Source organism: Malania oleifera, chromosome 8 (assembly GCF_029873635.1).
Source record: "Malania oleifera isolate guangnan ecotype guangnan chromosome 8, ASM2987363v1, whole genome shotgun sequence".
In the NCBI taxonomy this organism is placed as follows: Eukaryota; Viridiplantae; Streptophyta; class Magnoliopsida; order Santalales; family Ximeniaceae; genus Malania; species Malania oleifera.
The window spans coordinates 24146084-24174065 of NC_080424.1; the positions used below are offsets into that span (position 1 = coordinate 24146084).

Below are 27982 nucleotides of genomic sequence, written 5' to 3' on the forward strand. Positions count from 1 at the left end.
TCAACTTTCTTATTTTCCTTGGTAATCATGAAACATGAAAAAAGAAGATTCCTTCTTATTTTCTTTTTCCTTTCTCTACCAAATTCCAAATTCTACCCTTAAATAAGTGAAATCAAAATCAATTCCTTAAGTTTTTTTTTTTCCATTTATATTTTTAAAAACAAAGACACAATAATAATTGTTAAGAGCCCATTTAATCATGAAAAACAATTTTTATTTTTTGCTTTTACTTTTCCAAAGAAATTACGGGTTTGGAAACAACAGTAAGACTGCTCCTTTATAACCGGTTGGCCATGGGTTCGAGTTTAAGGAAACAATTCCTTTGCATAAAAGTAGGAGTTAGGTTGCGTATACTGTGACAACCCTCCCCTTGCCCTCGCAAAGCAACGAGCCTTATGGCACGAGGACGCCCTTTACTTTTTCAAAGAAATTATAAAAATGCTAGACTTATTTTTATTTTTCAAGATTTATATTAAAAGGTTAGAAAATAAAATATTTTTTTAGTTGTGAAAAGCATTTTTCATTCTAGATTTTTGAATAATTACAAACTCACATCCTATTTTTTTAATTTCCTAAAAAAAAATACTTTTTAGCTTTCCTATACAAATTTTAAAAACTAAAAATTAAAATTAAAAAATATTTTCTACAAGTGATAGTGTTGAAACTTTTATTGTTATCCACTTTTTTCATATAGATATTACAAAATAAATACAAACAAAATTTTTATCATACTTCATTGAAAAACTAAAAATAATTTTTTGCAAATAAACGGAAAGATAGATTCAAAGGAAACTGACTTTAGGATTGTTTTTCGGACATTTTTAGAATGTCAAATTGATTCAAGAAATCTTGGATTTTAAGGTAAGACATAAGGTTTGATTTTTAATGCTAAAAAAAAATGGAATCTAAAAGCTCTATATAGATGAATAATAATCAAAAATAGATTAAGGTTCTATATGTAGAAATAATAAGTAGAGAAAAGAAATAATAAATAGAGAAAATGTTGCAAAATAGAATATGCTTCAAGACACGTTACAATATCATTTTCTTTAAAGTGTTATTTGCCTCTACCAGATAAGTGTGTATTGAATCCGCAAATACGTTTTCAGGATACAATGAAACCCATAATATGATCTTATATTAGTTTGCATTATATACAAACGAAAACTGATCATAAATACCCTTTAAATAATCTAAACAAATTTTCTAGAATTCTATTCCTTCGAAAAATAGAATCCAAATTTGAAAAAGATATAATTTTTGAAAGCTTCATGTAAGAAAGAGGAGAGTGATGAATTTTCTATATATTTCGTGAAGTTAATTCTATCTTTAAATAGATAGAACTATGTCTTTTTCAAAAGATTGCACCTGTTCAAATCGCAAAACAGATTCAACCTGGTCACACCGGTCGACAGGGTCAAGCCATGGTCGAGACATTCTGGAAAATTAATTATTCATTCATATTCAGTCGATGGTACCATGGACCAAGTCGCACCTGGTTTCCTATTCGCACCACTTGGTCGCACCACTTAATTTTAAGTCATCCGATCATGATCAACGATCACGATCCCACAACAATGTGAGCGAGCTAAATACTTGTGCACCACTAGCACTCCCACATCGCGCGTGCGATTGCGTGTGCTAATGTGCATTAGAGTACACATTAGCACTTTCTCTAAACCAACTTTAAGGAATTATTCCACCTTATCATTTATTAATGATCTTTCATTTTCCACTTTTTCCAATATAAGATAAATACACATAACATTAAATACTCCTCATGAATGTTCTGGAAAATTCATAAATGGAAGATTTTGAAAATCCATAAAATTATATATTTTAGAAAATATTTCAACACTATATAAAAAGAAAAAAAAAAAGAGCATTCTCTAAAATATTTATTGCCATAGAGAGAGGGAGAGAGAGAGAGAGAGAGAGAGAGAGCATGTTTATTATGATCATTGAATCAAAATGGCATGAAGTAGAAGCGGACTTGACGTACACGAGAACTGATAATATGCATTTTGAGATCAACTAGACACTGGCATTTGAAGCTACGCAGAGGAAATAATTCTGACAAAAGATTCTTCACCACTCATCTTCATAAGCTGTAATCATTTCACCAAAATTCTCAAGAGACAAACTGAAAATCCAAAATGAATTTGCCCGTCTTACATTTAACTTAAACTTGTAGCAGCCACATGCAGTATCTATCAACCATGAATTTCAAGATGTGATCTAAATAATTTTTCTTTTTCTCCCTCGAGGTCAGAAGGTCACACACATCAGCTGTCGGGCAGTCTCATTTGCACCACCTCGGATGGGGGTCGCAGAGTGCATACCATCTCCTTTGTCTTCCCAAAATAAACCTGCAATTATATGAAGAATGTGAATTCACAGTAAATCCTCCAAATATTCTAAGCATGCTAGGCTATTATAATTTGACATTGAATGTTTAAATTTCCCACATAAATAAATGAAACTAAAACAGTAGAAGAGGAAGAAGAAGACGAAGAAGGAGAAGCTGCTGCAGTCAATCTTGGCCCGGAACCCCAAAAACAGGGAAAACATGAAAGTGCAGTCAATTGTACTGGGGAAGAGATATGGCGAATTATTGCAGAAGTCTAAAGAAAGCCAAACCAAAAGTGGGGAAAAAAAGTTGGAATATCACAAAGACAAGGCGTACATAATAAAAAAGAAATAGGAAAAATATAGGGCATAAAGATATCCTCTAAAAAAGTAAAGAAAAGAAAATAAGCCAAATACCTGATCCAGTGAGTTTCTCAGCTTACCCTCCATTTCTTCTATCATCCTCCCCATGTTACAAAGGTGACCCTCCGCAACTGAAAGATCCATATTCATCTGAAACATAATAACAGTAATACTTTCCTGATTAAAAACAGTCCTAGTCATAAAATTACTTCAGATCAACAGCCTCACCAACAAAAAAGTGTAAACCATATTCCAGGATTAGCACTAGAACGTACTTTTTTTAATTTTTTTAAAATATTAAAGATTATTTTTTTAAAAAAGGGAAAACAATGCATAAAGCAAAAAGGATAAGAATCCTCCTAAAAAATACAAAAAACAGTCAAGTTCATAAAGCCAGCATCCAAAAGTTGAATTCCTTAAAACACCCGCTGCAAAAGCCCAAAGAGAGGCCAAATGCCATATCCTGTCCTAAAGCAAAGATAAACCTTTCCAATGAAAATACCTACATTCCATTCTAACCAAAAATCCCTCACAAAACTGATCCACCACAACTGACTAGCACCTTTCTCTGCATAAAATGTCTAAAAGAGAGCCAAAAAAAGATCTCAAACCTGGTAAACACCGAAATTTCTACAAGCCTTAAGCGCTGGTGTCTGACACGTCAGATACCAACACCTGCCCAACACTCCTTGACATGATCCTACATGTGTTTGAAGTTAATTAGTTTCTTTTTTTTTTTGGAAACGGTTGAGACACTTCCGAACACTTCCCAACATGGCAAGGGTACCTCATGGACACTTCTTGCACCAAAACACTGCATTTGGTTACCCCCTTTATGTCTGTTAACAAGACCCAAAAAATTAAAAATAAAAAGTGAAGTCATGACACTGAGAATCAAGATGTTCTTGACATTGGAGTGACTGGACTTCCGAGACCTAGCACCATTGAGCCAACCTTGTAGAGCACCATCAGACCTCCCAAACCCTAGAATTCCCCCTATCCCCCAAGTCATCACAATTTACCACTCTTTATTAACCTTCCATTAAAAAAAGAAAAAAAAAAAAACTTCCTTGACAAGTCATGCCCATTTCCCACCATCAGCCATGCCCTAGATTTTTTTTTCTTTTTTTTTTTTTTGTTCGGCCAATATTCTACGATATAAATGTCGTTGATGATTGTACAATTGTAGTTTGTAAAATGTGCAATTGATAATTATTATCTTCTTTATGAGCCATGCCAATTGTCCACCATCAGCCATGCCCTTGAGTTGTTGTACAAGTGTAGTTTGCAGAATGTGTCATTGAAAATTTTGCATGAATGGTGCTTATATTTCATGTTGAATCAAAATTACCACAATATTTGTCATTTAAAAGGAAAAACATATCTCAATATATATGCTTTTATATTAGGGTGTGTTTGGTTCAAAGACTAGGGTAGACAAATGATTCTTAGACCATGTTTGATGCAACACAGCAGTAAAATAGGACTGGCTAAAAGCAGTGCATATAGCCATTTTTTTAGGGATACGCCCCCCCCACACACCGGCCAACCCCAGAGGGCCCAAAAAATAATATAATAAATGGACAAGGATTGCCCTCTCCTCCTATCCCCTGATCATCTTCTCTGCCCCTCCCCCACAATGATTTTCTTCAACAACCCCCTTCCCATGATAGTCTTTCTCTGGCAGAACCCCCCCCCCCCCCCTTCTTCCCAAATCCCTAGTCATCTTCTCCAGCAGAAATCCCCATCCCTCGGTCATCTTCTCCATCACTTTCTGGCATTGATTCTATGCAACAAAGCAAACAAGAAGCTCTCTCTCTCTCTCTCTCTCTCTCTCTCTCTCTCCCTCTCAAGGTTTGACATGGTGTGTAATTGGGAGTCTGGGAAGAGTTTTTGTTTTGATCAGGGAGCAATGGAATTGCTGCAAAACAAAGAGGAGCTGGAGCAAGATACAGCCCAAGATTGATGGATCATGGTCTTAAATTTCCACAAAATTGTCAAAATTTCCAGTTTCCGTCACCCTCGAAATTGAAATGGCAGTCGATTTCCATCTTGCATAATTTCTGTCGAAATCTCAATGAATCATCCAAAATTTATCAAAATCTCGAAATTTTAGTGAAACTTGTCTAAATTTGAACTATGCAATGAAATTTTCCTAGAATGCAAATGAAAGATTTTGGAGTGAAGTGAAATTTCTCCCTTTATTTTATTTATTTTTATCGAAATAAAAGATTATTACAAGTGCTTTTGAAATTATATAAAAAAGTAAACTTACAACAACATTTTATTTAACCATTCATGTCTAAATTATCATTATTTGTATAATAAATATTATTTAAATGATTTATGAATTTCATTTGTATTAACTGATTCACTAAATATGTTTAATGGACATTATCTTACAAATATGTTTGATGCACATATTATATTACAACTTCTCCACCTCACACACAACATAGATGTATTTACTTGTAATATATTACTCCTAAAACTTACATTATTATGTCTATTAATTATTTCTAAAGCTTTATAAAAGAATTCCATGCTTTACTACTCATTTCCATTATTTTTTCAAATCGAAATCAAAATTTCCGTCGAAAATTCTGTACTTTTGGAGCTTCGAAATTTGAGTCGAAATCAAAATTTAAGACCTCATGGAGTATCATTCCATGAGAATGATTGAAACCTTACTTCAAGCACTCCCAGGAGTAGAAGAAATAGACATTGATCCTGCAACAAATAAATTTTCTCTTTCTTACAAACCAGGTGTGGCAGGACCTAGAATTTTATCCAAGTGATCAAGTCAACTGGACTTGGGCGTTTCAAGGCTAAGATAAAATATCCCTGGTGCTAGAGTATCTTCAGATGGCTTGGTTATTCCAGAGTAGAGCCATGTAAATGAAATACTGGTGTCTTAGTTTATCAAATTGAAGGTGTGTTTTATTCTTTTCAACAATCAGCCTATTCTATGGGTTTTAACATCTAAACATGCAAGAGGATAGTAATTGAACTGTTAAAAACATAGAATACAAACATATGCCACAGATTGTTGGCATCAACTCTATTAAGAACTACTGACCAAATGAACACCTTAGTCATAGAGGAAACTCATTTCCTGATGGAACAATAGATGGAAAGGATATCTTTTGATAGAAAAAGAAGAATTTTATTCAAAGATTAAGAATGTACGGCCAGGAGGATAAGACATCTCCTTAAGGGTAGAAAAATCCAAACAAAAAACAGAGAAAAATCTGAAAACTAGTAAAGAACAAATAAAACCAGCACAATCTAACAATCCAACAAATAACTCCAGTCGCACTGAATATCTGAAAAGCTCACCCCCTTAAAATTACCATGACCCACACACCAAAGAAGGCCAAATAATGCATCTTCTCCCAAACCAGCAAATACGATGACTAATTTCTTCCTCTAAAAAAATATGCACATTATGCTCCATCCAAAGCCCCCCAAATATTGCAAAGAAAGCACAATTCCAGAGCACTGCCCTTTCCTTTTTTGCAGCCAAAACTGAAAAAGGAAATTGCCAAAAAGTACTCCACTACCTCTGAACTCACCTAGCATTCACCAAACAAACCAAGTAACTTATTCCATACTCTCCAAGCAGTGGCAGACCCAGAAATTTTATTCAGTGGGGGCAAAGAAATATACAAATAATGAAGTTATAAATTTTTCTTTATAATTTATAAGGAATTAATTAAAATGAAAATATATTCCCAAACAATAGTAACAATTATTTTAAATAATACACATTTAAAAAAAATTCAAAAAGAAACCCTTCCTATCATGTAATTACAATTAATTTGCCCTGTTTTATTTTGTTTATTCTACTTGAAAGTCCTAGATCTTGGATTCCCATTGTTGTGAAGAGGGGGAACAAATTAGTACTTTTAGGAGGATAACCCTTTAATTTCCCAAAAATTCCTTTTTCATTTCAAATTTTCCTTTATTTTCAAAATTTCAGTGGGGGAACTTGCTCTCACTGAGTTCTATGTAGGTCCACCACTGCCTTCAAGCATAATCAAAATGTATAAAAAGATGCGATGCAGAAGCTGAACAGCTAAAACAAAGTACACAAACATCCGAAGAGAGGCAGAAAAGATACATTTGGATCCAATCAAATTGTTAAGAACTTTTACAAGGAAGGGCGACAGTCCTCCAGTAACAAAAGCAGAGAAAAGAGATCCTCTGCTGCCCTATCAAGGCGAAAGCAACGAGGGAATCTCATAGATAAAGCAGACTCTCCTAATCAGATATTATCCAAAAAGTGAAATGAGACCCGCAACCCAATTTACATCTAATAAAAGAAACAATAAAGGGTAAATTTGCAAATGTTCTCACGACTAGTACCAAATTTGCATCCCAACCATTTACTTGCAAACCAAATTTAGACATCTGGCTTACCAATACCCAACCACCCATCCTTAAGCTAACAAACAACCTCCCAATTAACTGAATGATTTTTCTTTTCCCCTATCCCAGGCCAAAGAAAATCCCTCATTATTTTCTCAATCTTATGAACTACACCAACAGAAATCTAAACAAAAAAGTAATAAAGAAGAATAGAAGATAGGTGCACCTAAATTAGGTGATACAACCACTAAGAGAAAATAAAGCACCCTTCCACCCATCAAATTAGTCAGCCACCTTAGCAACCACATCCCAAAAAACTACAAATCTGGGATTATCACCCAAAGAAACACCTAATAGGTCAAAGGCTAGTCTAAAATACCATATCAAGCTAAAGAAACCAACATCAAAATCCAATTAAATCTAAGATTAATAGCCCTAATCCCACTCCTCCCCAAATTAATTCTTAATTAAGAAAACTGCTGAAAAATCTACAGAATCATAAAAATGTTCAAGAAAGACTCTCTGTGATCAGCTAGGAAGATAAAAGTATCATCTACAGACTGTAAATAAGACACTACAGACACCTTGCTACCCACACCAAACCCTCACACCAACCCTGCATCCACAGGCCTATCTATCGATCTACTTAAAGCATCCACAAAAAGAACTAACAAGAATGAAGAAAGCAGATCCCCTTGCCTAAAACCCCTCAAAGCCCTAAAGCACACCTTGGTTCCCCATTAATTATCACTGAGAAAGATGCATTAGATGAACAATGCCTGATCTAAGAACGCCACCTCTCACCAAAACACTTATCAAGAAAAAGCCTTATCTAGAAAATTCCAACCAACACAACCATTCGCCTTCTCAAAATCAGCTTAAATGCGTTCCCTTCTCTTTCCTCTAGTGTATATCCGCCACCACCTAAAAGCTACTTCTTTTTTTTTGGATAAACAAAGAATTGTATTAAAAGAGAGAACTATGTACATTAGAAAATTTGAAAGAGAAAGGAAAAGAAAAAAGAAAAGACAGGGAGGATAGGAAATCCTCCCTTTACATCAATAAAAACTAGTTACAAAAAATGCAACCTAAACAGAGAACTAAATGTAACAGGGCCAACCAATCCTGCTACAAATCTTCCAGAGAAACATGATGAAAAAAACCATTAGCTGACACCCACAGTGACGCAAGTTATACCACTCTATTCCAAAGCATATTATTGTAGTAGCCACTCCTTTGAATATTATAGTGTTCCTTTCCAACCAAACACACCAAATAATAGCCATTAAGGTGCAACGCCATAGAACTTTCCTATCCTTTCCTTTGCCAAAACCCATAAAAGTTATGGTATAAAAGGCCTTCAAAGTGTATGGACAGACACAATTTTCACCAAATATATCAAATAACTTATTCAAAATAGCCACATGAAAGGACAATAAAGAAAGAGATGTGCACAAGTCTCTACACTCATCATGCAAAGGACACAAATGTCGGGGGGCAGGGCCTTCTTAGTCTCTTCTGAAACAAATCCTTGGTATTAATTCTTTTGAGTATTGCAGTCCAAATGAAAGATTTTATTTTAAAAAGAGCTCTAGCTTTCCAAAGCAAAGGATACAAAGCAAAAGGATCCGCAATAGAATCACAAGTCAAGTATGAGAAAAAAGATTTACAAGAAAACTCCCTAGAAGGATCTAAACTCCAAATCCTATTATCACTCCCCAAATGAACATGAAAAGAATTGAGCAACCCGGTAAAAAGAACCATCTCATTAATTTCTCTCTTAGATTTCACCCAAAATAGAAAGTCCAAGGATGCCCATCTTGCAAAAGAAGAAAAGCAGAGATCGGGGTCTCATGAAGATTTGATAAATGAAACAGATGAGGGAAAGTACTAGAAAAAGGTATCTCCCCCACCCAATGATCCTCCCAAAAGCGAATATGCTCCCCATTACCCACTGTATAATGCACTTTAGGAAGGAAATAATCATAAATCTGACAAACTTCCAAGAACTCAAATAAGCAATGTTAATTCCCATTATAATAGCATCAAAAATTCGTCAACCCCAACAAAAGCACTCTGAAATGGAAAAATAGTGTTACCTAACATCGAATTTAACCTATCAGCGAGGAGCTTAACGATGATCTTGTACACACTGGTAACTAACTGATGGGAGGAAAATTTGTCACCTTAATAGACTGACTCTTCTGAGGCACCAAAGCAAAACATAGAATTAATGCCTTACCCTAGAACCCTGTTTACATAAAAAATCATTTAAGATCTTTAGCAAATCTACCTCACCACGTCCCAACAATTCTGGAAAAAGAATCCATATTAAATTCATCCAGATCTGGAACCTTCTCCCTCTCCATCCTGAACACAACCTTAACTTCCTCAAAAAGGCCTTTCAAACCAAGTTACCTGGACATTAGAAATGGGATTCTAGTCCAAACCATCAATCATAGGCCTAAAATAATATTCCTCAGCATAAATGTTAGTAAAAAGACTGTAATAGCAATCAACTGTGCAATTCTAATAACCTTTCCCTCCCTCGATTCCAACTCTCTAATTAGGTTGCTTCTCAACTTTAAAATTAAAATCACCCTCCTTACTACATTTAAATTTAGTCTTTTGCCTCCAACTGCTAACTTTCTTAAAAATTACATCCTCTAACTCATTCTTTAGGATACTACTCCTAGCAGCCTCATCGTTTGAGAGCCCCTTGCTTACTCTTTTCTATTAAACAAATCAAGATCACCCAAAATTCTAATCCACTTCCTCAAAACCTCTTTTACTCCCTTGAGATTTTTCATCAACCCAAACAACCTCCCCCCCCCCCCCCCCCCACAAAGCACTCACTCCCAAGTCTCTTGAATCAAGGAAAGAAAAGAATGAAGATCAAACCACATTTTCTCAAAATGAAATGGGGTTAAACTCCACAAACAAGGAAATGATCAAAAACCGGTCCAGACAACTTCTCTTCTGAAAGATCATTAAATCCATCCTCCCGCTCAACACAAAATAGGAATATATTGAAACAACAAGCTACCACACTCCACCCTCCAACCCACCAAGAATATAAAACGTTTTCCAAAGGAAGATATCTCAACCCACAGTCTCAAATAAACATATCAAAATCCTGCATACTTGTAGAAAATCTAAGCCCCTCTTTCTTTCTAAAGAAAACCTGAATACCTTAAGGAAGTCAACTTGGAGAACAGAAGCCAAAAACAACATATAAATCATCCCAATAATAAAATAAAAGAGTAGGCGGACCTTGCAGGATAAACTGAAATAAAACACCATTGGCCTTGAGAAAAACAGAGAGTAAAGCAAACTACTAAACAATCAAATGCAGAAACAACCGAATACTACACAAATAAAATACCCATACAGTCCCCTAAGAAGGAGGAGATGTGCAATCCTTACACCTACCCGTCCAAGTACCCCAAACGATACCCATCCAACAGCCTCTGGAAGACACCATCCCTCCCCCCACCCTTGTTTGCCCCCTTGCCATTTATCGCTAATTCTCTGAATGTTCAATGATCCAAACTCACATCTCCATCTAGCCCCTACAGTGCTTGAAGCACTTTTCCCCACATTAGCTACCATGTCATACTACCTTCAAGGCCTGAAAGAACAGCCATCACCCTGAGGCTTCCACTCCCTCTGGGAAATGAATAGATTTGTACCACAAACCCTCAATAAATTTTTCAAGGCACAAGACACGACCCCATCTATTCAAAAGAAACTTCAGGCCAAGGGAGCCCCCTTCTATCCTCAGGTCACATCCCATGGATTAATACCATCCTCAAAAGGTCCTGACCAGAATTGCTTAATCTTTCGCAATAGCCACAAAAGTTATCCAACACCAAGAAAGAGGATCTCCTGCCTACATATTCAGTAATTAAAGATATAATATCCACTCAATGTTAAAAACTATTCTATCAACTCTAAGTGAGTGATGAAAACTCATCCTTAACACCAATCACTTCTTCAAAGATACCTTCTCCTAGCAGCCATTCTTTTAACATACTAAATCTTAAACCATATGCAGATCCAATAAAAACCTCTCTGCAAAGGATACTAGAAATCATTCAAATTAGTATTATTTGGACACATCTAATTAGTAAGTCACTGTGTAATATGTTAACCAACCTGTTCAAAAGAGCGGCTTAGGGCTTCAGGCCCTCTCTACTTTCAAACAAAGCCCTCCTAGGAAAATGGCTATGCAGGCTCAAGAATGAACAACATCTACTTTGGAGAAAGGTAATTGCTTCTAAGTACAGTCTTGATTACAATGGATGAACTTCTAAGAACTTATGATGAAGGAGTTGGAGATCTATGTAGAAACGCTGGGAAGACTTCTTTGCTTTTATCAAAGTTGACATTGGGAAGGGGAATCTATTTACTTCTGGCATGACACTTGGTGTGGCCAATCTCCACTTAACACAAGGTTTCCAACTAATTTCAGCTTGGCCTATGACAAGATGCTCTAATTAGTAGTCACTTTCAGCTTTTGAACAAAGGGATTACCTGGGATGTCCCTACAGTCAGGAATGCCCACTATTAGGACAAGGAAAATCTTGGGGAGTTTTTTTTGCAGCTCATATAAAATTCCTTTATGTAACATCCCTAATGAACCTAAGTGGATCCAAGACAAATATAGTAGCTCTAAAATCAGCTCCTACTAGAGGAAACTCATTTCTCCTACAGCAACCAGTAGCAAGTTCACTTGGAAACCTATTTGGAGGCACCTGCCCCCCACAAAGATAGCTTTTGTGTGGGAGGATATTCTTGGAAAGATTCTCAAGATAAACGGCCTGCAGAAAAGGGATCTGCCTCCAGTCAACAGATGCTTTTTCTGCAAGGAAGATGCTGAGACAGTTGATCCTCTTGACTGTCTAGGACCAGAAATCTCTGCAACCTGGCCACTGCTCTGATCAGGCAGTAGCGTGTAACTGCTAAAACAGCAGAGAATGAACTCTGAGCAGGTAAAGTTATAGGAAATAAGGAAAGTGTTGACTCTAATTCCCCTTACCATTCTTTAGATTGTTTAGAGAAAGAAATAAAAAAGCCTTTTTGAAGGATCGGCTATGTCATTGAATATAATCAAAGACAGATGGACTGCTACTCAACTTGTAGACCACTACTCTAATAACTTGATATAGAGGCCCTCATACATGTTTGACACAAACAATTTTTGACCTTTTGAAACCCTGCATCAGGGGTGGTTTCACTTTAATTTGTACATAGATGGCACCCCTTGGTGCTCTTTTTTATGAATTCGCTATTTTCCAATTTTTTTTTTTTTTAAAAAGGCAATATTTAAAGCTTTTTAAAACAGTATACAATGAGTGGCTTCTTGGTTAAAGACTCTTGAGCAAGGCTATTCACATGATAAGCCAAGCTTCTAATCTGCATGCAGCAAAGCATTTAAAGGATTAAATTGGGAGTACATTTCTGTCCATCTGTAAACCTTATCAATTGTAGAATTGCTTGCAGCGCAGATATTAGTGGCTTGAATATTTTTACACACATTATTCTAGTATCTAAAATTTCTATACCTAACTAGCCCCCAAAATGAGAACTCTCTCTCTCCCTCTCTCTCCTAGGTGTAACAATGCAAGAGTGATAGCTTTCTCTACGCTAATCTAACCCTTCCTTGAAAATGCCATTTGAAATGACAATGGATGACATTAGCTGTCTCTCAAACAATGAAGCAAGGAAGGCCTACACATGCATATGGGGCCCCATATGAAATGGTTAGAATCTACAGAATCATATCATTTCAAGTTCAGTTTACTGCAGTCACTTCATGGGTACAGACGTCAGACATATCTGCTAATATTCTTATGTTTAACCCAAAAGGCACAAAGGCACATTGCTCTTGTGTTGAGATCCTCCCTGACATCTAACATGAGAGAAGTAAAGATTAAATGCTTTTCCAGGTAACCATTTTCTACTGGAAAAAAAAAAAAAATTAAAACAATACAAAACATACCTGTCTTCTAATTGATCCTGACAGACTGAATTTTCCTGATGACTCTTCATTTGTAGTCAACGATAACATGATGGTACTGGTTAAACAGTAATGAGCAGTTCCTTCATCCTCCGGCCCAACCTAAAGGAAACATTTAGAATTGCAGCATGACACACACATATGTATTGTATGTATCTATGTATGCATGCATGTATTTATGTATCTATGTAAGTATGTATGTATATACATATGTACGTATGCATGTGTATCTAAATGTAAATAAATATGAGGGGTAAGCACTGCATCCCTATGAAATCTACAACCAAATCTCCGGCAGACGATTTACCTCAATAACATGTATTGCATCCCATGCTCCCTCTTGCAGATAACCCCTTCGGCCGTGACCTGATTTTGAGCCATCTACATCACAATAATAACTGAAATCAGCTAAAAAGAAACTGTACTTTGAATCTGCTGGCTTAAGGAACAATCTTACCCTTCTTTATTAAAAAGCAGGCAACGAAACCTTCATTATCATCTTCCCACATATAAACTGATGAAATGCCACCTTCATAATACCTACCACTTCATTGGTTAATCATGATGCTAGCAATTTTTGAAACAAGACAGTTAAATGAAGATGTACAAAGAAATGTTTATTCAAATCCTTTTAAGCTGATATTGCAATCCATCTTGCACACAAGAAAAAAAAAGGTGAATGCCAAATTAAATTTGGAATGTAATTCGTTAAAAAAAAAAAACAAAACAAAAAGAAAACTCAATTGAAAAAGTAAATTTAATTATATGCCAAATAATCTCATAAAATTTTAAAACAAACTCAAGGACGAGGTAAGTAAAGGACCTCACTGGTCACGATAAATTGCAAAGACATCATTTGCTTCAATTTCAAGTTTCCTCAATTCCATGGATGGGAGTGGCCCATCCTCCAAAAGTGGGTGGTATTTGTTAGACCAAGGTGACCTATATAAATATGGAAACAAGATATGAAAAAACAAATCATATAAGCCCAGAGCAAAAGAGCCAACAAGATTCACGTGCTCAAGCTCGAATAATTCAGACAAGACTTTATGAGCATAAATATCATAAATTTCTAGCAATGTTTTTATGAACATCAGTGCTATATTAAGAAACAGGAGATAGAAGAACAGTTAAGAGGCAACGGCTAATGTTTGGCTATGTGTTCCCACAATTAACAAAAAATGCAACTGCTTCGATATGGGATTTTTAACCAAATGCCCTTGGATGGCTCCTAATCCACAAACACAAAAGCTGGATCGACAAGGAAAATTTTCTCACTCATCTCCAACTCAGATATGAGTGAAAGCACCACCATTTATGCGCATTAGGTAACCTGATTGGCTGATAGCAATGCCATCAAAGATCAAATACAAGCAGCCTAGTACTTACCTGTAAGAGTCAGCATCTCTGTTGTATTCACACAAAATGAACTCCTTTCCACAGTCCACATCACATAGAACCTGAAATGTAGTCAACAACTTTTGAAACTTATTCAGGAGACACAACACAATAGTCAATCCTAATATTAAAATATTATCCACAATCCAATTGTCCACACAGGAACAAGGGGAAAATTAATCAATATCAAAACCTTCGATCATAGAAGAGAATTTTTTTTTTTTTCTAAAGGCATTATTCACTCGCTATGATGTAGTTTATGGTGAGTTGGCATCAGTACGCCATAGACCCAACCACTGACTTCCAGAAAAAGAAAGAAGAAAGAGGGAAAAAAAAGAAAATGAAAAATAAAAAAACAGTGACCATCACAAGGAGAAAGAAACCAATAAAAGACGAAAACATGCAGTTACAGCTGCACAAAAAGATATGGTGAAATCAACAAGATTGTCAACCTCATCATTGCAGAATAATTAATACATGTTGCTTAATTAAAGGGACCACTCAAATAGAAAAAATAAATTAGAAATATTAGACCCAATCAAACAAATGGGAATGCATGGAAACTGTAAAAGAGCAGAGTGGTGCCATTGCAGAAAAAAAAATCATATAAAAATGATTAAGCAAAACCTTTACAAAACAGGAAGTAGATTAAAACTTAAAAGAATCTCATTTTCATATTAATAGCATGAGTCAATTATTTAATGGAAGAATGATTTCTGGAAGAACTCAAGTCTCAAGTCCAAAGAACCCAACATTTGATTATCAAGCAGTGAAATTTGATAGCTGTAGCCAATACTGTTAAGGCTTGATATACATTGTTGGCCCACAACATTAAAGGTGAAGTGGTAATCCAACATGGTATTAGAGCCATGGTTGCCAAGAGATCCTAAGATCTAGTCTTGTTGCCTGCATTTATTGTTTAGTTGTCTAAAAACTATCTTACTGCTTGTAATGGCTGTTATTTATCATTTGTTTATCTCTCCATGTGCAATCCAGCTGCACATGTAGGGGAGTGTTAAGGCTTGATATACATTGTCGATGCACAACCTAATGGCTTAAGCTTCTAGGTGAAGTAGTAATCTAACAAATACTAACCATAAAGCATTTTCAGAATCATGAAATCCCCCACCAACAAAGGGAGATAGTAACAAAGTACCATAAATTACAAACCATCAAACCTTAAGAGCGATATGCTTTAGGCAGAAAAAAACATGCATACATTGATATTTTTAACCAAAATTAACAAAGAATAAGAGTGATAAAAGGGGATAATAAGTGCAGTTTTGGGATATTGAAATATCTGAGATTTGGTGGGAATTGTAGTATTTTGGCTTTCCCTAATTATAAAAAATAAATCAGGTACAATCAGTAGTATCTCCTTTTCTTTAGTTCTGTATCTGTTTCACTTGACATATGTTTATTTTAGGTCATTGGAGGATTGTGGCTCAAATCCATGGTATCAAAACAGCTCCAGACAGTGATTTTCAAAACCACTTTTCCTGGTTCAGTCTAAATGACTGCTAAGAATATCATCTTCCTTGAATGCTGATACACTGGCAGCCATGTTGGTTGTGTGCTACTATGTGTTGGCAAGGTGTGAAGCTACTGTTTCTGATGTTGTTTGCGCTCTCTTTTAGCTTTGTGAAGGATTTAGTTGTTAGTTTTCTGCACTTGGTTGCTTGGCGGAAAGGGTAGTTGCTTGGCGGAAAGGGTTGACCAAAGTACAGGATGATCTCCACTAGTAAAGTAGCAGCAGACAATTTTAATGTTCAAGTTTCTGTCATTAAATTAGCAGGAATTTTCAAATTACCTGCTATGGTCACAGCCTGTGAAGGTCTATATTAATGCAAAAGGAAAACTAAATATTTGACATATAATCCTCCCTCTCCCAACTCAAGCATCAAGGATGGTTGAGGGAGAATGATGGTATTTTGATGTGGTTGTCGAACAGTATGGAACCATGTGAGGCTATTAATGTCATGTTCCATAAGATGGCCAAGGGGGTTTGGAAGACATAAATGAGAATTATTCTCAAGACAAGAATGTTCTCAAGGCTACTAATGTCACTTGTTAGTCTCATCTACACCAACACTGACTAGTTCTTCTTCCTGGTTTTTTGAAAAATTGACTTGTCTTACAGGCTTCCATTTTGGGCATTCATTTGATCGATGTCCAAGTTCTGAACACCTGTAACACTTAATGGCGTTATGACTCTGTGAGTCATAAGGATGATTTCTGTTACTAGCAGTATTATATGTGCAATCTGCAGGGGCTGCCTTTGTGCTTCTGTTTGAGACAGTGTAGCTGGAACTTGGAAGAAACTCCCACTCATGGATCATGGCCTTGATTCTTCAATTATTCAGCGTTAGTTGGGCCTCAACCTATAAAGCAAGCTAATGAGCATCACTTAACTTGAAAGGCTGATGCAAGCTTACTTGATCTTGAATTGCCAGTCAAAGATCAATGATGCATCATCTTACCTTCTGAGGTTTTGTTTTACATCACTTACCTTGAAAGGCTGATGCAAGCTTACTTGATCTTGAATTGCCAGTCAATGATGCATCATCTTACCTTCTGAGGTTTTGTTTTAAGAAGATTACTCCTTAGTGCCAATTGAAACTCCTGCATAATACTCTTTCATACTCTTCCCACATTGCCTAAGATTTTGCACTTTCTGGTATAAGTTAGCTTTTCTTTATTATATTCCACTCTCTGACCTTCCTTTTACCTAAGTTCACAATCATTTTGATAATGCCTCCACCAAGTAGAAGCAGCTCCTCTTGGTTTTGCAGCCACCAACTTGATTCTCCAATCTTCTGGAATATCTTTGTACATTCGTCGGACTTCTCTTACTTGTCTGTCGTCCCACCTCTTTCCATTTCCTTGATGATTGATGTGAAGAACCAACTTTGTAAAGTATTCAATTTTTTCATGTAGTTCATGCAACATCTCAACAGTTGCATAAGTGATGGCTCTTTGGCCACAGTTTCCTTTCCGGCCCTAGCAGCCATCTATTAGCACCCAAAGGAGAACCTGCTCTGACATCAATCTCATGCAATGGAGAAACGAAGCAGTGGAAGGCATGGAAGGTGCCACTGGGTGAATCCTCAACCCACACTCCCAGATCTCAAGAAATTCTTAACATGTCAAAATTGAGAAGCAAATGGAAAGGAAAATTTCTACACTGCATCTTCATTGTCTAGAGTCTAGACAAAGACAAATGTAAGTGCATGGCATCCTTGCATATTAAATGTGCCTAGGAAAATGATGATTCTTGACTACAGCTGCTTCCAACTACTCTAGATAGCAAAACCTTATTAATGAACTCTGAGAATGAAGCTGGACAAAGACATGGCATACTTTGCCTAAACCTTAACAATGATTCCTAACAACTAATAATATTATAGCAACTAACAGTATTGATGCAAATAGGTATAGGAATATAAGAAAAATTAAAAAATAAAGGCTGGGATTTCAGAATAGTGTTTTAGAAACCTTCTTTCACTCAAGTAATTATTAAATATGTAAAATAATAAAGAGATGACTGCTGTCAATTTCAGTTCAGAAAATAAGACAATTTCTAGGCACCACAGCAACTTAATCCTCAAACCAGTACCTGTTCTGTCACTGTTTCAGAACGGTAACAGCAGCTTTCTGCTAACCTCTCACGCCCTTAGTAGCAATGAAGGGACTGGTAAGCACCACAAGGTTGAATCCTCAAAACCCTAACTGCAGCCAAATCCTCTTCAGGAACCAACCCCCTCTCATGCTCCTGTGGAGTCCTCCAAATCTTCACAACCCTAGCTGGTCTAGAGCTGAGCTCTGGAGAGAAATCTTCTCAGAAGATAAAACGCCAAAAGCCTCCTGGAAAAGTGGCTGAAGACTCCTTACATACTAGGCCTAAGGATTCCAAGAGAAGCAAACTCCTATTTTGCACATAACCCTCTCTAGAAACAACTAATCTTCTAAAGCCCCACAAAAAAATAACTCCCATCACAAAAACACCTTGAATATTTTGAAATGACCCTCCAAAGCTAATTATACCAAAATAAACCCCAAAATTCTGATATTTAAAAAATATCCCTACCATCCATAAATAACAACACTTGACATAAACAGAAAACTAAATTAAGATGACGGGAATTATATCATTCCCCCCCTTCTTGGAAAAGACTCGCCTTCGTGGGAGTTGCCATCTTCACTGAACAACACATGTCAGGATCAAACTTCATGAACTCCTCCTTGCTAATCCATGTTTCTCATAATCAGGTCTGCCAGCCCATTTGACCAAGAATCTGAAACAAACTCCAGCCCTAGTCTTCACCTCTTGCACATGTATGACATCCTCAAATTTTTCTGCATTGCTAGAAGTCACTTTCCATGATTGCATAAATTGGCGGAAAAGGATTCATATAGCCAACCCCACTAAGTGGGACTAAGGCTTGGTTTTGTTGTTGTTGCTAGAAGTCACTTTGGTGGAGTTCTCACGCTCAACACTTTGTATATCACCATGGAATGGGTACAAATCAGCCACATTAAAGATTGGTGCTATATCCAAGCCATGTGGGAGTTCAATTTCATAGGCATCAAATTTGCACAGAACTTTGTGTGGTCCAATCTTTTCGACTTTTCAACTTGTGGTAAGTGCCTGCTGGAAATCTCTCTTCACGAAGGAAAACCATCACCCATAACCTGACACTCCTTGAACCGTGTATGTTGATTAGTAGCTTCCTTGCAGAGTTTGCTCACACTTTCAAGCATCCTTCGGTTTCTTGGACCTATTTCAAATTTTCAGCATAAGCAATAGCATCATCACCAGGCCTTGGCTGGTTAGAGACATCCACAAGGTCAACAACCTGATTTGGATTTCTACCATACACCACCTGAAAAGGACTTTGATCCTTAGATCTGTTAATGATGCTGCCATAAGCAAATTCAGTTTGTAGTAAGATCAAATAACATTGCTGACTGTTGTCCTTTCCAAGGCACCGCAACAAATTTCCTGAACTCCTGTTCACCACTTCAGTTTTCCCATCATTTTGAAGAATCTCACGTCTGTAGATCCATTCTCCTAATTCATTTTGATCAAATTTTGGAACATCCACCCTTGAAAATCTGGTTGAAGCCTGATAAGTTACTGAATCACCCATTAAAGGACTAATTGCATGGTCATTTTGAACCATTGACTGCTCGCATTTGCCTCATAAATAGAGTATTTGGAAATTCTGAAAATGATACTTCGCTTGTGAAGCTCACAATAGATTTCTCATTTTCTGCCAAGGGGCTATCATATTGTGTCTTCATTTCAAGAACCATACTTTCTACTTCAGAAAATCTGGTTGAAACCTGATAAGTTACTGAATAGACATGGACTTGAACCATTGATTCCTTCATTTCCTTGCGTTTGCCTCATAATTGAGTATTTTGAAGGCTCCAACAATCCAACTGATAATTATCTTGTGAAGCTCCGCAAAAGATCTCTTATTTTGTGCAAGGGGGTATCATATTGCGCCTTCATTCCAATGACCATGCTTTCTACTTTCTGGAAGTCTTGAGATCTGGTATCTTTTGCCATTGTGCCAAGATTTTGTTGTTAGGGGTCAACAGTAAAGAGTGAATTAACTGAATAGCAGTTGAAATTTGATTTGTAGGTGTTTGACAAGAGAGGAAAAGGAGGACAGGTGAAAGGGAGAAAGTGAAAGAGTTGGGAAGAATTTGGGGAATTTTAGGCCCCATTAGGAACTTGGAGAACATTAGGGAAAGGAAAGAAAATTTTAAGGGAATCCACTTTTTTATGTTTGGTTATAAGAAAAGTGAGAAAGGAAAAAATATATATAGCAAACTAATGAACAAAATTTTGATTTTCACATCATTAGCATTTGATTTTTCTTAACCATATTAGAATATTTTTTTATTTTTTATAATATTTAATATTGAGAGAAAATACAATGGAAAATGAGTTTTTTTTCACTCTAATTTTCCTTTCCTTTCCCAAAAAAAAATATTTAAACCAAACAGACCCCTAGAGAAGAAGAATTCTGAGATTGCATTTTTATTTCTTCAATCCACTTTGTCTCATTTGAAGAAGTCGATGTGGGTCTTAACTTGGTCCTTGAGCTACAGATACAGGGATTTTTCAGCCTTGCAATCTCACTTGACTACCCAAAGTCCAATCCCAACTCTCTTTCTCCTTTTAAGCTACATGATGGTCCTTCTGAAGCTGCCAAAAAGTTAGTCACTTTGGGAATGTTGTCCCCCTACAGGACCTCCCCTCATAGGCAGCTGCAACTTGAGGAGACAGATCAGGAGTAGTAACCCCCTAATTTTCCAAATGATACTGGAAGACTGGTCCTTGTCCCAGCCCCCAGTACTGGTCATGATTCTTTGTGCGCCAATCCCAACATTGAGAATTTGATTGATAGGCCCATTTTTTTAAAAATTCAAATGACTTGGACTCGGACAGCACTCACTTCAAGAATCAGGTACCTATTTGGGTTCTTCGGAAGCTAAAATCAGTAAGCAAAACCATAGGCATGTCCTTCGAAGGGTTTGAGGACAGAGTCTTACAGTTGTTTGAGGATATTGAAAAAAAGAGATGAGAGGAAACGGGAAGCAGTCACAAAAAACCTGCGGGCAGTATCAGAAAGTTGGATACCAATAGGGAATTAAAGTGCTTGGAATGTACAGTGAACTATGGAAAAAACAGGAGGATGCTCAGAAATGGAAGAGGCATGCAGTAGCCGGAGCCTTTGTGTTAAATCATGTTGAAGAAAAATAATTTTCCTAGAACGTGAAGGGTCTCAACGACAAATCCAAGAGGATTGTAATCAAGTACTTTCTTAAGGATTGGAGGAGTGATGTGGTGTGCTTGCAAGAAACTAAGGTGGAGACGATGGAGCAGCTCTTGATCAATGACCTATGGGGCCGAGATTCTTGTGATTGGATATCCCATAGAGCAGTAGGCAGCTCAGGGGGTATGCTAGTCTTGTGGAAGCCTAGTGTTGTGGAATTGTTGGACCACTCCATTGATCTCCCTCTCATTGGTGGCAAATTCACTTGATCCAACTCTAGAGAGTCCCTTTCCTTTTCAAGGATCAATAGGTTCCTAATTTTGATTGAATTGGAACTTCATTTTCCTCACATGATTCAGAGTCTACTTCCTAGGCCCATCCTAGATCATTTCCTCGATTCCTCGTCTCCCTTGACATACGAGGAAGTTAACTAGGGGCCAACCCCCTTTTGCTTTGAGAATATGTGGTCAAAACATGATGGCTTCGGGGGGTTAGTGAAAACTTGGAAATCTTATATTCTGGTCACAAGGAAGGCTAGTTTTGTGCTTGTCTCAAAGTTGAAAGGAATAAAAGAAAAGCTAAAGATATGGAACAGAAACACCTTTGGGAATGTCCAAGCAAAGAATATCCTTAATGGCATCAAAGAGATTGGTGAGCAAGAAATAATCCGAGGTCTTGATGATGAATAGAGAGCCAAAAGAGCTATGCTTAAGAAGGAATTGAACGAGGTTACTAATCTTGAAGAGATATCTTGGCGGCAAAAATCCAAAGCTTTATGGCTTAAAGAGGGGGACCATAATACAAAATTCACTGTAGAAGTAACACCTTGTCCAGCATTGAAATTCAGGAAACCACCTCAACTAGGGAAGAGGATTTTACGATAAAGCTATTTGTGATTTTTACAAAGACCTCTACCCTAAAACCGAGGCTTGGAGACCTATAGTGGATGGCATCAATTTCGGATCTCTCAGTTCTCCATTGTGGGGTGGCTTGAAAGACCCTTTGAAGAAGCAAAAGTCCTCCAAGCTATTAAAAATTACAATGAGGATAAAGCGCTTGGACCAGTTTCTCCTTGGCTTTCTTTCAAGCTAACTGGGGCCTCCTCAAGCACAATGTTTTAAACGTGTTCAAGGAGTTTCATAGAGTATGAAAATCCGTTAGTTGAATAAATACGACTACTGTCAATCTTGTTTCAAAGAAAGTTGGGGCTGCTAACATCAAGGATTTTCACTCCATTATCTTGGTGGGAAGCATTTATAAAATCATTGCCAAAGTACTAACTGAGGGGTTCATAAAAGCAAGTTATTGGTCAGTATCAGCATGCTTTTGTGTCTAGAAGACAGATTATGGATGCTGCCCTTATTGCTAATGAGGTGGTGGATGCCTATCTGGAGGAGGGAAACGGGGAATAGTGTGCAAATTGGATATGGAGAAAGCATTTGATCATGTCAACTGAAACTTCCTTCTTTATCTACTCAGGAAAATGGGCTTTAGGGAGCAATGGTGTAGTTGGATTGCTCAATGCATCAAACCCAAGCTTCTCAATGCTTATAAATGGCTGCCCTTTTGATTTCTTTTGCTCCTCGAGAGGCTTGAGACAAGGAGATCCCTTGTCCCCGTTTCTATTTATTTTGGCGATCGAGATGCTTAGCCTTATGCTGATGAAAGGTATTGAGGGAGGGGTCTTTACAGGTCTCAAGGTGGGCAGAAATGGAAGGCTTATAGAAGTTTCTCATCCACTTTTTGCAAATGATACTATTATTTTTTGTGAAGATGACCCCTTCATATCCTCAACCTCCGATGCATTTTGTTAGGGTTTAAGGTCGTCTCAGGCCAAAGTGAACCTTGGTAAAAGTAAGCTTATAACAATTGAAAAGAACATAGGAGGGATCTTCCTTGCTGGTCTTTTGTGTTGCAAGATGGGAACCTTTACTATTGCTTACCTTGGTCTCCCCCTTAGAACCAAATTCAAAGACAAAGGAGTCTGGGACCCTATTATTGAAAAGTTTGAAAGGAGATTGGCAAGATAGAAAAGAAATTTCTTATTGAAAAAAGGCAAAATCGCTCTTTGTTAGGAACACTTTTGAAAACTAAGGTGTAATCCCAAGAGTGGGGGTGAATTGGGTTATTTAAAATTTTCTTTTAATTCTTTTTAAGATTCTTAACCTCTTTTAATTCTTTCAATGAATTCTTGACCTTTTTGTTGATTTTATAATCACACAAAAACTTAGTTCTTTTTATTCAATCCACAATCACACAACAAAACTTAATCAACCAATCAATATTCAAATCAAGATATACCATGCAACTTCTTTTGGCAATTTACAGCTTTTCAAGAATTCAAGATATTGAGTTGTATGCAGCCCTGTATATATGATTATTTGATTCAAGACATGTGGTTAATGTAATTGATCTTTCAATATGATAATCAATATAACATTCACATTCTTTCCAAAATTCGGATTTCAAATAAACCTTATGTTAATAGGTTTTAGGTTGTTAACCAATTAACGTACTCCTTTAAGGTTTCCGCAAATTATTGATCAACCAACATACTCCCTTTCGGTTTCCGCAATCCCAAAAACAAATTAAACTTCAGCTTATTTAAAATCCAATCCACATAGTTTTTATGATTAAGAAATATAAATCATCCACGCAGTTAATCTATGCTGAAAATAAAGAGAGTAAGGGAAAGAGAGTAACACCGGGTTTTTTACGAGGTTCAGCTTATCCCCAGCCTACGTCCTCATCTTTGGCCAATACTACCAAAGAATTCCACTATACCAGTTCATTTCCCAGCGGAAAAAAACCTTATAAGCGATACCCCACGCTCAAACACTCCTTCACTAGGCTAGAGCAATGCCTCTCCAAGCGATACCCCATGCTTGGGCAATGATCCAAACAATCCTTGAATCGTCAAATCTACAAGAAAAAGATCAATAATCTATGTAGAAAGAATTACCCTCCGATAGGGTGGATTAGTACAATTTCAAATACTATATACTTCAATCAAAATATCAATATGAAATACAATTGAAGCTCAAAAGAGATTTCATCAAGTTTTCCTTCTAGATGAGAATCAACAATTCAGAAACACAGAGAAGGATTGATCAGTTGCTTCCAGAAAATCTCAGTAATTCAGATGTGCAAAGATGAGAGCATGACAGCTTTAAGAGTGTGAGAGTTTCAACTTTGAGAATTGATTTTCAATTGCTTGGCTCAATTAATTCATTGGATTAAATGAGTATTTATAGAGTTTTTTTTTTTAGTGAGTTTCCTTGTTTCCCAAGTTGCTTGGAGTGTCCCCTAAATTTTTATAACGTTTAGATTTGAAAAACTAATTTCCCGTTAAAGTTCAAAATTTAAATTCCAGTAAGGTCAGTTGGCAGGACAGGCGACTGGGTAAGTGTTTATACAGGGTCAGCCAATTGGACAGGCGGCTGAGTCCATTCTATCTGTCCAGGATTTTCAAAAAATAATTGTCAGTTGGCTGACTAAAAATAGTTCAAATTGGTCAGTCGACTGACCAGTCAATTGGCTGACAAACCCAGTTCATCTTAGTCAGTTGGCTAACTAGTCAGTTGGTTAAGGTGCTATCAGCTTCGACAACCCTTCAGTATTTTGGTTATAACTTTTTCTATATAACTCCAAATTGGACGTTCTTAGTATCAACAGAAAGCTAAGAGAAAATCCCATAACTTTCATGTTGAATACTTTTTAAGATAAGGAGTGTTTGATAGAGAAAAATGTTCATCAATACAGATATAGAAAAAATAACAGAATTTGGAAAATCCTATTTTGGTGCTTTTCATTTCAAAAATAATTTTAACCTTTTTGAAATAATTTTTGACCTTATAAAATAATTTTTCAAGTATTTTAAAAGGTATCTAGGTCCAAGTAATTACCTAAGAGTTTCATGTATCCATATTGAAATCGAATGAAGTACTTACATAAAAACTTCTTAAGACTTTGACATTCTAAGCACTTAAGTTTTCATGTTTGTCTTTCTTTGACTCCATCTTGTCTTCCAACTTCAATATATTTTAAGTTTTTAGCAAGTTCTCTTTAATATTCATGCTCTCATGATCTTCAAGCTTTATTAGACCATCTTTGAATCCATGCCTTTTAAGCTTCATTTGATCATCTTTCTTTGGAGTATAAACTTTCAATGAATCCTTTTAAACACTTGACCTTACTTTCTCATAGTTGAGTCCTGAAATGTCATCACTTAACCATATGTTAAGTTTCCACTTGTTTGCTAGCATCAAAATAGGATGTTAAACCTTGTAAAGCCAACAACTTTGACAAATCTTCCAATTTACTTCATGTCTCTCCTTCCCTTACCAGCCTCAATCTCTAGGAGATTGGAGGGAATTCAAAGAAGATTTCTTTGGGGAAGCTTAGGAGGGGAGTTTAAACATCACCTTGTTAGATGGGAAGTGGTCAAACAACCCACTTGTTTAGGAGGTTTGGGGTTGAAATCCCTCCTCATTTTCAATAAGCCCTCCTTCGGAAGTGGTTATGGAGGATAATGAAGGAGAAAGGCCAGCTTTGGTGGGATATTAATGTTTCTAAATATGGGCTTGAGCACAATGATTAAACAACTCACAATAGACGGGGTCCCTATGGAGTGAGAGTATGGAAATTCACCGAGAAAGGATGGGATGAATTTTTTCCAATTTGTGACATTTCAAGTAGGCAATGGAGCCAATGTTTACTTTTGGCATGATGTGTGGCATGAGAACAATAATCTTAGAGCTGTCTTTCCTTACATCTACAGCTTGGCTTGTGACAAAAATGTCCTTATCAGTCATCATCTCCAAATCACTGATCAAGGAATTTTCTGGGACATTCCTTTTGCAAGGAATGTGGCAGATTGGGAACTTCACACACTCTCCAAATTTTATTATTCTCCACAAATTCCATCACCAAAACATCTTGAATGAACCAAGATGAGCTTTGGACAAAAATGGCGTTTTCATTGTTAAATCTTTATATAAGAAGCTCTCATTGTTGGAAACAAATTACAATAACTCCCCCCCTTCAAAGATTGCCTTTTTTGCTTGGAAGTCTGTACATAGAAATTTTTTAACCCTCAACAATATGAAGAAAAGAGGGCTTATAGTCACAAATTGGTGTTTTCTCTGTATGGTTGATGCAAAACCAGTCAACCACATTCTTCTTCACTGCCCGTAGACAAGGAACTTGTGGACTTTGGATCTTTCCTTGGTTGGGCAGCAGTGAGTTACTGAAAATACAGTTGGAGGGAAGATTTGGGCTTAGAAAGGCATCAGAGCCACAATGAAGAAGCGAAAGGCTGTGAACCTCATCCCGTTCACTATCTTTTGGCGTTCTTGGAAAGAAAGAAGAAAGCCTTCAAAGATTCAACTACTTCGCTTCAGACTTGCAAAGACCAGTGGATTGCTGCTCTCTCCACCTGGCTTAGGGGGAAAATTATTAATGATCATTTTGTAATCCTTGATGTTTGCAACACTCTCTAGAGTGATTGATGTTTTGTACCACAGACTGGCATCCCCTTGATGCCTTGCTAATATATTTTCTCTTTGCTGACAAAAAAAATGGAGTCATCCCTCCCCTTCTAAACAAAAATAACAAAATTCTAGCTACTGCTAGCTGCCAATACCAGAATTAACTAACAGTATTAAGTACTAACTGATACTAGCAGACTGCAAACTCATTCAATTGATGTCAAACTCTCATCGTCTTCTTTGACATCACCCTCATTTCTCATGTATAAACCAGGCTCTGCTGGGTTATTTCATTCTATTTTTCGTCTTTTCCTTCCAAAAGATGAAAACAACAGGGGGTCCGAGATCCTAATATCCCATTCTTTTTCCCGCTAGCTCCATTTTCCCGTAGCCTAACCCAAGGGTTGATTTAAAACAGCATTCTATCAACTCCAGACGCCCCGAATGAAACCATCACTTCGCAAGAACACGCTAAAAAACGAAGCAACAACAATGTGAATCATACAGACAACATCTAAACGAAATCAAGTTGAAATTGAGTAAAACCTAACAAAGGCGACATCAAAGAAAACACGGACGCTCAACAGATCAAAGGAATCTTAAAAAATTAACAAAAATACATACACAACTCATTATATTAGAAATTCTGGAATCTGAAGGGAGACTAGATAGAAAACAGAGAGGCGAAACCTGGAGAGGCTGATCAACTTGAGAAAGTAGATCTGCGGAGTGGTCGGGCAAGAGGCTAAGAAGAGCAGAGAGGGCAGTGTCTGCGTGCTTCGGATGGATCCTTCGCATCAATCCCATCGCTGCCTCCATTTCTGATCGTACCACCTACACGCCCAACGCCAACCAACAGCCACACAGAGTTTCAGTTTTAATGCGAAGTTTTAGTTCGACCAAATCCAATGCTTCTTTTTTTATTGAAAGGATTAAATTTTTCATCTTACACAATCCGACTACTCGTTTTTTAATCAAATTTAATATTATTTTATTTTAAATTTAAATTTAAATTTACATTCCACCTTTTGAGTTTTTGAAAATGACAAAAGGTTTCATTTTGTTGATAAAATCCTCTATTAGTTGACAGTTGACCATTAAATTTAATAAAAAAATTAAATTTTATTTTTAATAAAATAATAATTTTAACATTTAACTCAATTTTGATAAAATAATTTTTTTTTAAAAATAACTTTTAT

The 27982-nt window shown here is 36.6% G+C and overlaps 1 protein-coding gene across 2 annotated transcripts; it reads right to left on the reverse strand.

Moving 5' to 3' along the window:
* Positions 1–1935: 1935 nt before the first annotated feature.
* On the reverse strand, positions 1936–27735 carry LOC131161803 (probable F-actin-capping protein subunit beta). Of its 2 annotated transcripts, XM_058117782.1 has the most exons (8): positions 27474–27735; positions 14495–14565; positions 13934–14047; positions 13563–13645; positions 13413–13486; positions 13088–13207; positions 2767–2862; positions 1936–2369 (listed from the first exon to the last, which is right to left on the reverse strand). In XM_058117782.1, the coding sequence occupies exons 1-8, from the start codon at positions 27600–27602 to the stop codon at positions 2286–2288; spliced, it is 771 nt and encodes a 256-aa protein (XP_057973765.1). In that variant the 5' UTR covers positions 27603–27735; the 3' UTR covers positions 1936–2285. The 2 variants fall into 2 exon arrangements, with proteins under 2 accessions (XP_057973765.1, XP_057973766.1); XM_058117783.1 differs by lacking the exon at positions 13934–14047 and having other exon boundaries at positions 27474–27725.
* Positions 27736–27982: the final 247 nt, after the last annotated feature.

What these genes read in the sequence shown, in the direction of transcription:
- LOC131161803 (XM_058117782.1), bottom strand. Translation starts at nt 27,602, where the DNA reads ATGGAGGCAGCGATGGGATTGATGCGAAGGATCCATCCGAAGCACGCA. An exon ending in AAGTTGATCAGCCTCTCCAG is followed by an intron (nt 14,566 to 27,473) that starts GTTTCGCCTCTC and finishes ACTACATTTCAG; the next exon opens with GTTCTATGTGATGTGGACTG. An exon ending in CAGGATCAATTAGAAGACAG is followed by an intron (nt 2,863 to 13,087) that starts GTATGTTTTGTA and finishes ATTATGTTTCAG; the next exon opens with ATGAATATGGATCTTTCAGT.